This window comes from Nesoenas mayeri (genome assembly GCF_963082525.1).
Source record: "Nesoenas mayeri genome assembly, chromosome: 2".
NCBI classification, from domain to species: domain Eukaryota; kingdom Metazoa; phylum Chordata; class Aves; order Columbiformes; family Columbidae; genus Nesoenas; species Nesoenas mayeri.
Genome location: NC_137543.1, coordinates 70,062,831 through 70,075,770, shown reverse-complemented (window position 1 = coordinate 70,075,770; position 12,940 = coordinate 70,062,831). Strand labels below are relative to the sequence as shown.

The following is a 12,940-nucleotide window of genomic DNA, read 5'->3' as shown; positions in this document are numbered from 1 at the left end:
TGCCCTTAGAGTTGTGCTGTCTGCTCCAGAAGTACCAAATAGCATTATAATGTCTTCCCAATTTTTCTTTTGGGGAGCAATTTGGAAGGCAATTTTATTATGTGATAAGACGTTCATCATTAAATTTACCTAAAGACACATACAGACACCCCTTCCAGACACACATACATACGCACATGCACATTGATTTTACAAAAGTCTCCTTTTCTTTAAGCAAGTCACCACAACACTGAAAATATTCTCCATTGTGTTCACTGATTATTCTTAAATGATTTGTCACCACTCTGCCACTCAAAGGAGATGATTATTGCATTCTTCTGAGAAGCTAGCTATGTTCAAAAGCAGCTAGATGAGGATGGTGGCGTGATACAAATTCCAATAGAAAAATGCAAGGTCCATCCATATAGCCGTCCATCCTGAGAAACTTCCACTGACAAATTCTTGCTATTTTCCATTGCTCATGGGGTTCCCATCAATAAATAGAAGGTCAGTGCAACAATGAGGAGCAAGCAGAATGGAGAAGAGAAGGTCTGATAGGCAGCTGATGGCATGAAAATATCTTCATACTTGTAAATACTGACAACACGCTCTGATACAGGTGGTGAGTCTATATCATGACGAGTTATAGAACCTTCAGTAGGTAAGGACAGAAAGAAATAACATCAGATGCATTTACGCTGTAACTCTACCAAAGAAACAGATAGAAAACCAAGTAATTTTCAAACCTACAGGAGCATGCAATATTACACTGTCAGTAAGCAGGGTCATTTCTCTGCTTTCTAAAATTGAACTTCCGAATAAAACAAACAAAATTCAAGTACACAATAAACATCTTTCAAAGGAATTCAAAACGTGTAGTTATGAATTATCCTTACCTAAATTTATCTTTGGGGAGTGGAGAAAACAACTACATAGTGAAGACAACGTGATAGGTAGGGCTTATTTATTTTTTCTTCCTTTTTATCTGTTATAAGCCTCAGGCTGCCAGAATTTTAGTTCATTTTTTAAAAAGGGGGTCTAGTAAGAATGTTGTAATTGAAAGACATTTATCAATTTTGGTGCCTCAGGTCAGTCAGAAGCACAGAAATCAACTCACCCTGAATTGCTGGACCCCAAGCAAACAGGTAGTACCAACTCAAGTGCAGATCTACGATGGTTTCCTCTCGAGGAACATACACAGGACGCTTGAATCGACACGTTACACGGTTGTTCTCAAAAACTCCTTCTTCATCTCTAGCAGGATTTCTCTGGATTTCTTTAGCCCACTGACCGACATTATAGAAGTGATGTATTCGGACTCTTCCATTATCGTCATGAACACAAGCCATGACATCATCTCCTCCCTGCATGGTTAAAACATATTGGTAGAAGAAAAACAAAAGTGTCTCAGAGCATTTCCTCATTTATGTATCTAATTTGAATTATTAAAAACTAATCAAGACCTCAGGCTCTCATTCTTTCTAAGTTACATATACACAAATATTTGTTTCCCTAAGCATGTATCTTCAATCAGATAGAAATGCACAAATTGGACAGTAATATTTACTTACCCTTACTATCTCTGAATTTTGTTTTGGATCTTTCTAAGAGTTATTTTACCTAACATATCCGTAACACATGATATCACCCTGACATCACACAATTGATGGATCAGTGGGAGGCTGTTCTCTTTCATAATTTGTGAAGTTGTGGGATCCTGCTTCACAAAAGCTGGCAGTCTTGAATCCTGGATGTGTACAAAGTCCACTGCATAGAATCATGGACAGAAATCCAATATAATTTAGTAAAATAGATTATATGAATCTACTAAATCTGGGCAAATAATAGCATAAATTACAGTCTGTCTTTTCTAATCTGTTCTCATGTTCACTTAAGGGAATAGCACTTCTTAATCTCTTCAGAGAAAATGAAAAATGTTCAGCATGTAGTAAGAGAGTCTAGAACACCGTAAGACACAAGAAAAGAGTAACAAATATGTTCTTCTTCACAGAGTATAAACACCCACCAGGCATTACAATCAAGCAAACAACAGCCAGAGGGAGACAATTGTCTGTGGGGATCATTCATAGAAATACAAAAAGCAGTTGCTAGAAAGTTACTCAAGGTTACTGCCCCAGTAGTAAAGCACTGTATCACTCAGGGTTCAGCATTAATTTTAGGAGCACTCTCTCATAGAAGCCTTGGCATCAAGAGCCATTAAAATACTGTCCAAGCTGGACAAATGGCATTTTACTGAGTATCACTGCCAGAAGTATTGGTGCCATATTAAATACAGGTCCTACTTCTCCAACACTAAACTTTCTATTATGTTGTGTTGATGATAGACATGATGCTTGCTGGTGTGATCATCCCTCAGTCCTTTGTTATAGGGAAAGGAGAGAAAGAGGTGCAGGTCAGCTCTCTGGGAATATTGCTCTGTGGATTTGTAAAAGATATGTCAAAAATGAGGAAAAAAGGGGACAACTAGGAAAAATATGTGCTTGAACAGCTTCTGCACCTCGGTGCTGCTGCAGGCAACCTTTCCAGTTCCTTTCTGGAGCCTATCCTTGATCTCCATAACTTATTTTCCAAGTTTAATTTTTATGCATCTGGGTATAAATCCCTCATCCTTAAGGACAGAGGAAAAAAATAGAGCTGTTTTCACAAAGGAAAAAAGAAGGAAGAAAAGAAAAAAGCATTCTGAGTCTCAATAAACGGAATAACATTACAAAATCCTGACTAGGCACAAAAGCCCGCAAGTGGAAAAGTATAATGGTATCTGAGACAAAGAAATAGGTCACAGACTTAAAAAAATGTAGTAGAGGACACAAAGTTTTGGTTTGTTTTTTTTTTTCCTGAACTTCTATAGCTATCCAGGCCACACCATTTTGATCACAGCCTCCAAGGCACAGCCCACTTCTCACAGCCAAGCTGTTGTGACCCAGAATCATTTTACCATTACAGCCTCTGTATCCCAGGACACCAAAGAAACACCCTGGAAGTTATGAAAAAAGATGAAGTCAGCAGGGGAACAAGAGAGGAAGACAAATGCCAGCTGGTTTAGTCCAGTTGACTGATGGGCATTAGAACACACAGGAAGCAAATTTTGAAGCAAAATCTTTTACTTCACACTTACTTAATTCCTCTAACCAGAAGCCTAGACCTAACATGCTGCTTGGTGTACCTGGACTAAGACGTAATAGGTGCTTTCCTGGCACTTCCAGGCATCTAAACTAGTCTCAAAATTTAGCTGTAAAACTGTTCCTCACAACATTAAAAACACGAACTGCTTCTTGTGGCATGGACTGTTCTTTATGACACAAAATATTAATACTCCTATCTCTATTGTGTTTATTTACAGAGTCATATTAAAACATATGTGGTAATGACTGAAAAGTATCTGTCCTCATATTTTCTTTCTATTTCTCATTTTGGGTCTGATAAACACCTTAAGTCAGCACAAGTCTTCCCAACTGCCCAGGACATCTAAATTTTGTATTTTTTCAGACTACTGCTTACAACTGTAGAAGAAACAGTCCTATCCTCTGACTTGTGATTTAGAACATAGGCTCAGCATTGTTTTATACACTCAGGAGTGTTTCTGTATATGAACACTTACACTATGAACCGCATTTTAATCCTAAACTTTTTACCAAGGATCACAGACAAAACATCTTTGCATAAGTCAGCTGTTGCTCATGTTTTTTAAATTTTGCACAGTACATGCTCCTGTTTTGCTCATTGAAACAAAACGAAAAACAAAGCTTTCGAATGAAAAACCAAGTATAGGAATAAGCATAAAAACAAAGCAATTAAATCCAGGAGAGGGAGAAGAAATCTTAACAAGACTTCTTTCTAGAGCATGGATGTTAAAACTAGCAGGATTCATTTTGTCACACATTTGTGGCTTCCCTGGAACAACATGCAGGTATGAAAGAAACAAAACGATTTCCAAAGTTTAATGGTGATAGCCATATTTATATCACTGAAAGACAGTTGATGTACTAAAGAATAATATTATTTGCTATTTAGTTTCTGATGTGCCTTTTGTCCAAGTGACACTGAGATAAAGCACGATAGAACATTTCCAGGTGAATTGGCTTATCTCTGAGGGCTTTTCTAACCAAAAGGCAAAAAGCTAGTGACATTCAGACACTCAAAGCTGACCCATAATACTGCTGCAATTCTCTAAGAAGAAGGGAAAGGACATGTTAGGAAGGATGAGGCAGTTCTCTAGGAGGCAGTAGGCCTGGCTCCTGCTCCCAGGCTGGCTACCAAACAGTGCTTTGTCTTCAGCCAGTCAGTTTTTCCTTATATGCTCTGTTTCTGACAAATCAATACAAACCATTTATACCCTAGCATGTAGAAGTGTGCACACTGTCAACAGGAAGAACCGCACATGTCTTACCATCTTCTTGTCTGAGGAAAATCCCACCGCCACCCAGCCATCAGTGTCAGCGCTCAACTCAAATTCAACATCAGCTCCTATTCTACGGTAACTCAGAAAGTAGTCACAAGTCTCTGCATTGCATCCAGGTTTGCCATACCTAAATGGAATTGGAAATATATATAACTTTTCCTTGCTATTTCCTGCAATGGAACTTAGTTATGTTTCTACAAGAAAAAATAAAACAACACATTTTGCTATAATGGTAGTAAAACATATTATGCTATACACAAAGTACCATTAATTGTTTGCAATTATTACTCTTTTAGTGTAAGAATGTATAGTATTTAAACATTACAGCAAGCAATTAACTACACACAGTATTACTCAGTTGACCCTCCTAGCCCCAGTTTTGCAAGTGCTTCAGGAAAATACAAGAAACATGAAATAACTGTAGGACTGTAACTATGATATACATCCTTAATTAATCTAGTTTCCTCAAATAATATAGTCCATAACTACAAAGCATGTTCTTAAATAATAAACACTTATTAAAATGAATATGGAAAATTTACCAAAGTCTCCAATGTGATCAGTCACCATTTGCAAACATAAAGGTCTCTGCATTCTTATCTGAGACTTACCTGAAGCATCCCTTAGTTTTTCCACAGTCATCCACTCTGATTTTTGCAAATGGATCCACAGGAGGCGCAGTAGGGAAAGGGTAACCTGTATAATCAGAATAAATCATTACTAAATACAATCAAAGGAACAAAAAGCAATAATACTAAACAGAATGGGTTCCAATAGCATCTGTTTTGTCTGCTGATAACTGATCCATTCAGATGAGGGACAACTTTGTCACATACACAATCCCTTGCTCAGATGGTCCTGGATCCAGGTACCAAAATAACACTGACAACTGAAAACAAAAATTTTCACAGGTTTCCTACATTCCTTAAGAAGGGAGAAGGATGCAGGAGCATGGCTTTGCTACACAGAGGGCAAAAGTTTACGTAAGGCAGCAGGAACACAGAGTAGTGCAGTCACCTAAAAATTAGGGATCTATGCTCAGCTACCTCTTTGTGCACGCCTTGTCCCCCCAGGAAACCCATAAGGGAACTAAACCCAACTCCTTAGCTATAAATGACAGTATTAAGTATAAATGGAGGGCACCAGATTCAGAGCTTTAAGACTGGGTACTGAAAGGTCTTCATAATACATCCTCCATTAGGAAGATAAAACATGCATTACAATAAAAGGTAAGAGAGCATCAAAACAGGGAGTTTCCTGCAGTTGCAACCCGCAATCACTTGTGAAGGAAGACCCAGAAGAGTCAGACAGTGAGACTTATGACTCCAAGCAGTCCCCCGTATGCTATATCATGGTACACCAAAGAGGAAGTGAGAACATTGGCAAATGGACCTTTTTTTGTCTTGGCCTGCAGAAGTTTGTGTCTGTTGCATGAACACAGCTATTTTAATAGGATGTTCTTCTATTTAGGCAACTGAAAAACAGAGGGCTAGCTGTGAAACTAAAAAATCCTTTGAAAATGCTTCACTGGACGGGAAATAAACATTGCAGTTAGTTACAGCATCTGCAAACACACAAGAACATTGACCCTACACAACTTCAGGAACATGTAGCTTTGAGAGCCCTGGTTCACTTTCCTAGATTTCTGGCAATGCCAATGGAGATGCAAAGTATAACGTCAACTGCAAATTACAGCCTCCAATAAATGTGTCAGGACCTTGGGTAAATTAGCCAGCATACACATATGAAGTTAGCAAAAATTCACAGCAGCCTGTAGCGGAGCATCACTGCAAGCCTGGGCACAGGACATCCTATCTTTCCATTTATCTCTTAAAACCAACGGGGTTTCAATGCATCCTAGCCACAAACCTGGAGTTTTAACACTCTGCCATTTGTAACTTGGAAAAACACCCCAATACACAAAAGCCAGATACGCCTACTGTTATTTCTTACCACTTCAGACATCACAGGGCATTTCAAAAACCACAAAAACCCAGGACTTCTTTTTAAGTTAACAGCCCGGAAAGCTTTTTGAGGAGGGGTTTTGCCCCTGGGAAGCCAAGCCACCGCCGCCCAGTCCCATTCAGCGCGACGGGGACCGAGCCCGGACCCCGGCGCCCTCCCTGGCTTCTGCCGCGGACCCTGGTTCCACGGCCCCGGAGGGAGATACCCGGGCCCGGGGGTGCCGCTGGGCACCTGGGGCTCCCCGCGGGCCCGGGCCCCGAGCGGCAGGCAGGGCTGGAGGCCGCCCGGGCGGAAGATGGCGGCGGGCGCTGGCCTTCGTGCTGAACGCCGCCGCCTCACGACCGCCCGCCGCCGGGCCGCCACCAACCCGCCCGGCCCGGCCCGGCCTTCCCTCCCCGGCACCGGGCTCGCCCCGCCGCCCGCCGCGCCCCGCCTGGACCCGCCGCCTGCCCCCGTCCGCCGCACCCTCCTCGGAGAGGTAGCGCAGGTCGTAGAACTCGCTGGCGAAGGTGCCGTACGAGGAGTCGTGGTGAGGCTGCGCCGCCTCCTCGCTCTGCTCCCCGCCGCCCGCCTCCCGCCGCCCGCCGCTCTCCTCCGCCGGGCTGGCGGCGGAGTCGGCCAGCAGCAGCAGCAGCAGCAGCCGCCGCCAAGCGCCGCGGCTCCGCACCGCCATGGCGGCGGCGGCGGGGCGGGGAGGCGGCGGCAGCCGAGCGCGCCTCCTGCGCCGCCGCCCGCGGGCTCCTGCGCCGCCGCCGCCGACGGCGGAGCGGGGGAGGCGGCGGGTTGGGCCCGGCCCCGGGGCCGGGCGGTCCCGGAGGGACCGCGGGGGTGGGAGAGGGGACGGTGTGGGAGGGCGGTTGTGGGGAAAGGTGCCGGGGCGGTGTGTGCGTGGGGTGTACGCGGGAGCCGCGGGCGGAGCGCTGTCGCCACCAGACCCGTCCCGGGCAAAGCCCCGGGCGCGCTGGGCCGGGACCACGGCCGGAGGGGCGCACGGTGCCCTTCCCCGCTCGCCACCTTCCCACGGCCCCAGCCCCACGCCGGGCACCGCGCAGCCCGCCCCGCCACGCCAGCGGGACACCCGCGCCCGCAGGCCGGTGCGCAGCTCTCTGGGGGCAGCACCAGGCCGTCCCCCTGGCCTCGATTCACCAAAACCTCTCAGCGTGTGCTTCAAGAAGATGTGATAAATCCTGCCTGGTAATTGCTGGGCGAACTTATCTCTTTTCCTTTTTTTTTTTCTTTTTTTTTTTTTTTCCTTTTCTTTCCCCTTTTTTCTTTTTTAATCTTTAATGACTTCTGAGGTGGGACTGAAGGCACAGCGCAACTTACCATTCGATTCAGGTAAAACCCCATGCTAGTGACCTTTCAGTATCTGGCATTCTTGCTTCCTATTTTATGCAATATAACTGCAGCGATAGGAGTGTGATGAGAGCCTGGCAGAACTGATAGAAAGCCCAGCTTGTGCCCGCAAAGTTTGTTTGAACTCTTGTGACTGATGCTGGACTTGCAGCTAAGTATCAAGGATACGTTCGTGTTCTTCCTGTGCTGTAGTTGCTACGAGTTGATGGAGGAACAGTGACCTTTTGTCCCCCATGTTTGCTGAAGTGGCTCTTTTCTCGGGTTTGGATTGCCGTCTGCTGGTTATAACTATAATTTCTTTTCCATATTGTTATGCACGATTACGATCCTTCCTCTGAGACTCTGGAAGAAAATTCAGCAAAATTTTGGGGAGGAGGGAGGGAGACAGAAGAAGATGCGGCAGTCAGTAATATTCTGAAAATAATCTTCTCTTTAGATCTTTTCGTTTTTAGTATTGCTGACTGAACCGAGTTACTTTTTGATGGGGCACTGAGACTGCCCAAGACCTAGACTGCACTAGGGATAAGTTCTTTCCCTTGCCTGAGCGGTTGCTTGTAATACCGGAGTATGCTTAGCTGCATCAGGTGGAGGACATTAATTCACATCTCCGCACTTTAGTCCAATGGAGTAGCATGCTATCTCTCCCTCCAAGTAGAGGGACAGCCACAAAGAGGTATAAAAATAAGTTGCAAAAGCAGTTTTGATCGCATGCAAATTCAACATCTTCTGTAGTAGCATGTGGAAAAAGCTATGGGAGAGCAACATCAAGCTTAAATGCAAAATAATGAGTCCCTTCTTCCCGCCGTGCTGAGCTTGGCAAACTTTACCAGGCCAGTGGAAAACAAGCAAAGAAATGGCAATAGAAAAACCCTTGTAAATCAGACTAACAGGAAAATAAGACTGCAGCTTATTCTTTCTGGCAATAATCAACTCTGATGAAGGCCCCCCGTCTCCTTTTTGAAATAGCTAGCTGAGGGTTGTGGTGCCTGTGAAGAAGCATTTCCTCAGCGAGGGAGCAGCTGTCAGCTGCATGCTGGTTTTTCCTCCCTGGAAACAGGCTTTAGTACACTGCAATACAGGCAATGCTTTGCAACAATGGTGAACACTTAGAATATTCATCATGTGTTGCTTGTACCTACATGATACATTTTAAATCAGACAGCTAAGGTAACTGTGATTACAGTGGAGCTGTGCTGATTTTCTAAGGTGAAGACATTGCTAAGAGACTTACCCTATTGTGTGCGCCTCCCTCCTAGTAAAACCTTAAAAATTAAAATTAAAATACTCCAGACACATTTTTTTTTCCTTAGTAGAACCTCTTGTGTTTGCCTGAAGGTTGTCCCTATCACAAAAATTTATTGCTTATAGGAAGCAATGTCATATTGAGACTGCTGGAGCACTAATGGGTACCTTCAATTTTCAGCAGATAGAAAAATCTGCACGGTGTACTACTAGCACTGCCTTTGCAGCAGCAGTTGCGCAGGGAAGATCCTTATCTGATCAAGTAATTAAGGCTGCCATCAAAAACAGCTGTTAGCAGGAGTCCAAACTGCAGTTGCATGAGCAGCTTTAATCCTCAAACACCTATACTTTCTGAATGCTGTACTTGGCAGCTTGCACACCCTGGTAAATGCCTTTCTTAGATGGGACATAACACATGCTGCCTCATGCATGAATCATGTGTTGGAAGGCACCACCATCCTCTGACAGCGGGAATCCTCCTGCTTTTGGTGAGTTCACAGATGTGGTCATTTCCACCAGTCCTTGTGCCAACACCTCCTGCATTAGGGGAATCCGGCAGTCAAATTCCCTGCCCAGTTCCCCTAGCTTGGGCTAGTGCTCAGCCTAGCAGTGTCTTCCCAGAGCTGGAGACCAGGGTTATCCCCAGCCATCCCTTGAGGCCTGTGCTGCCTCCTCTCTTGACTCTGTTTGTCATCCAATGTACACCTTTCTCCCCTAGAGGCTCGCACATTTGGCAGTATTTGGACTAGAAATTAAAGCTCCAGGAATAAGTTGTAGTTTACAGCTCCTTCAAGTTTAGTGCCTCTGGTTATTTCCATCAAATCAACATGTATTGAAAAATCAGTATGTATCTACCAGTGCTAACAAAATTACTCCTGAGACAGCAGTTTTCTTGCAATAACTGTGCAATAACCTGAATCAGAATTTGTGATTCCTACGCAGTTTTCTCAAATCCTTACAACAATCTTGTTCAGTATGATGAATGTATCTACTCTACAAGTAATTTATCTCGGGCTTCTCTTTATTAAACAGCAATACAAATTTTGGAAATTGAGAAATCATCCTCATTTCGTTAATAGTCACTCATCCCGTGCTCTAGTTATCTACCTGTCACTCTACAGGAACATGCTTACTGTGTTATAATAGTTACTTAGACTAAGGTATGTTAAAAAATATGCCAGGAATTTCTTGCAAGCAGAGCTTTTTCATGATGTACAAAACAGATTGGCAAAGGAAAAAATGTCAAATGCCAGTTCATTAGGAATATCTCCTATGAGAAAAGTAAAAGCTACGTGATTGCCTTGAAAAACCAAAATAATATGGAGGAAAAAGGAGTGTTCTATTTCTGAAGCTACTAAGCAGAGATGCTTAGAGATGCTTTTTGGAGGCATGGTACTACTTTGGGTCTTCAGGAGAAAAGCAAGACAATATAATCTCTAACTGTGTTATGATCCCAATAAAAACTGTGTTAGATCATCAGGTCATCTTTTGCTCAGCACGGGTAAATCTTTCTTTTTCTGCCTCCAGTGAGTTATGTATCTGGTCTTGCTCCAAGGGCAATTGTGCCTCTGCAGCCAATACTGCTCACAACAGCACTCCTATAAAATTAACCTAATGTAGGAAAAAAGCAATGTCTCTGTTACGAAAGCATAACATACACCAATCTAAAGACTAAGTCCAGTGGTCTTAGACACTAAATCAGCCTGAGTTTTGCTTCAATAAGCACTATGAACCCTTCCCAAGGTATATCAAAACTGTGCACCTTTTTTTTTTTAAAAAAAATATTGGTTTACATGAGGCAGCTTATATCTTTTCTCCCAAGGCTGAGTATTTTTTACATCTCTGGCACTCTTTGCTACCCCAGTGTGAATGGAGTGCTGGGAGGTCAATCTGCCCTGAAAGCCAGATCTGCCAGATGGTGGCACAATGTGCACCAGGAGGTTTTACAGCAAAACTTTTCACATTTTTTTAAAAAGTCCTTGTTACAAAGAGGCTATTTATAGTGTTATTCTAATAAGGAGCCAAAACAGAGCAGCCTTTTATTAGAACTCGCAATAGAGGGCATTACATCGAGGCCTCGCTGTGCATAAATACCATTTACTTATTGTGCAAAAATTGGCCCGGAGAGCTGAAAAATTCAGCTCATATTAGCAAAGAGCTCATTTAGGTAGGAATGTTTTAAAGACTTTAAGCAGTACTGGCAGAATTCAATTAATTCCATGTGTGACAATGTCATTTCATCCTAATTAGTTAAGAACTCAGAAATAAGAAAAAAAAAAAAAACAACAAACCCCTGTTCCCTCATGAGAGTCCATCTGAAGTTATGGTAAAAGTTTTGTACATTCTGCCTATTGGAAAACAGTCATTTAAAACAGCCTTTTGCCACCGGACTCAGACTACTCTGAGCCTGTATAAGAGTAATAATAATAACAACAATAATGATAATAATAATAATAACAACATCAGTAATCATAATGATGATGCCCTTGTCTCCAAGGTGTTCTAAGTGAGGCAGCTCCTGTCAAGGAACCAGAATGCCATAGGTTATGCCTTGTCCCCTTCTGCATAGAAGCCACTGGAGGGGATGCTTTGCTTCAAACAGCCCAGGGAAAGACTCCTGCATTAGGGGTATTTGCTCTTTCTCTCGGGGCTGTTGGAGCCCAGGTGAAGGGCCGTACCCAGAGCTCAGGCTCCGGGAACACAATCCAAGCCTGTCTTTGGGCTGGAGCACCCTGGTCGCAGAATTGAATCATGGAATCATTTTGTTTGGGGAAGACCCTTAAGATCATCGATTCCAACCATTAACCCAGCACTGCCAAGTCCACCACTAAACCGTGTCCCTAACCACTGCATCTATGCATGTTTTAAACACCTCCAGGGATGGTGACTCCACGATTTCTGTTCCAGTCCTTGACAACCCCAGCTGTCCCCAGAGCGCAGCTGCCCCCATGCCCAAGTTGCAAGACAGTCTCTCTTGTCATCTGCAAATGAGATAACACGTTATGGTACAGCTACAGTACAGCTGGGTTTGTTGTTGTTGGGGTTTTTCGCTTGGGTTTGGTTTTGGGTTTTGTTGGTTAGTTGGTTTTGTTTTTTTTCTTGGTTGTTTGGTTTGGCTTTGTGTTTTGGTTTTTTGTTTTTTTAATATATTTTTTGTGGGTTTTTTGTTTGTTTTGGTTTGTTGTTTGTTTGTTTGTGGGGGGGTTGTTTGTTTGTTTTGAGGAAGTGGTGGGAGGAGAGTAGGGGAAGACAGAGAAGAAATCAGAGAGGACAGGCGAGTTTCCCCAGAACACACCCCGTAACCCGCCCTTACATTGAGGAAAGCGTTGTCAGTGGCTTCTCGGAGCCGGTCTCCCTCCTGCCCCCGCCCCCACGGCCTCTCCCCTCGCAGAATCTCCCCGGGGCCCCCACCGAGCTGCTCCCTCCCGGCGGCACCGCCGGCCGCTCCCGGGCCAGGTGGGGGTCGGCGGTTTGGGCAATAGCGATCGATGGCCGCCAGGTGGCGCCAAGGCACCGAGGTATTGCGGGGTCCGCGGAGAACCCGAGAAATGGGAGGACGGAGGGGACACTGCCTGAGGACCCACGGCAGGCCTGGAGCCCGCAAGGTGACCCCTTGCGGGTAGTCTGCGAGAACTTGAGGCTCCCCCTGCCTCCCTGCCTCTTGCGGTCACTGAATGTGTATAAACTAATTTGTGAAATTAGAGGTAATTAGAGGAGTGGACTGAGCAGGTAGACCCAAATGACAAGGACAGGGAACTGCTTGAGAGAGTCCAGCGCAGGGCAACAAAGATGATTAAGGGAGTGGAGCATCTCCCTTATGAGGAAAGGCTGAGGGAGCTGGGTCTCTTTAGCTTGGAGGAGACTGAGGGGTGACCTCATTAATGTTTGTAAATATGTAAAGGGTGAGTGTCACAAGGATGGAGCCAGGCTGTTCTCGGTGACAACCAATGATAAGGGGCAATGGGTATAAATTGGAAT

General features: G+C 44.2%; 1 protein-coding gene across 1 annotated transcript; it reads right to left on the bottom strand.

The window, feature by feature from the left end:
- Window positions 1-458: 458 nt before the first annotated feature.
- Window positions 459-7,037, bottom strand: FRRS1L (ferric chelate reductase 1 like; the record flags this gene model as incomplete). Its single annotated transcript, XM_080338546.1, has 5 exons — window positions 459-631; window positions 1,097-1,343; window positions 4,388-4,526; window positions 5,011-5,095; window positions 6,830-7,037. The coding sequence occupies 5 exons, from the start codon at window positions 7,035-7,037 to the stop codon at window positions 459-461; spliced, it is 852 nt and encodes a 283-aa protein (XP_080194672.1).
- Window positions 7,038-12,940: the final 5,903 nt, after the last annotated feature.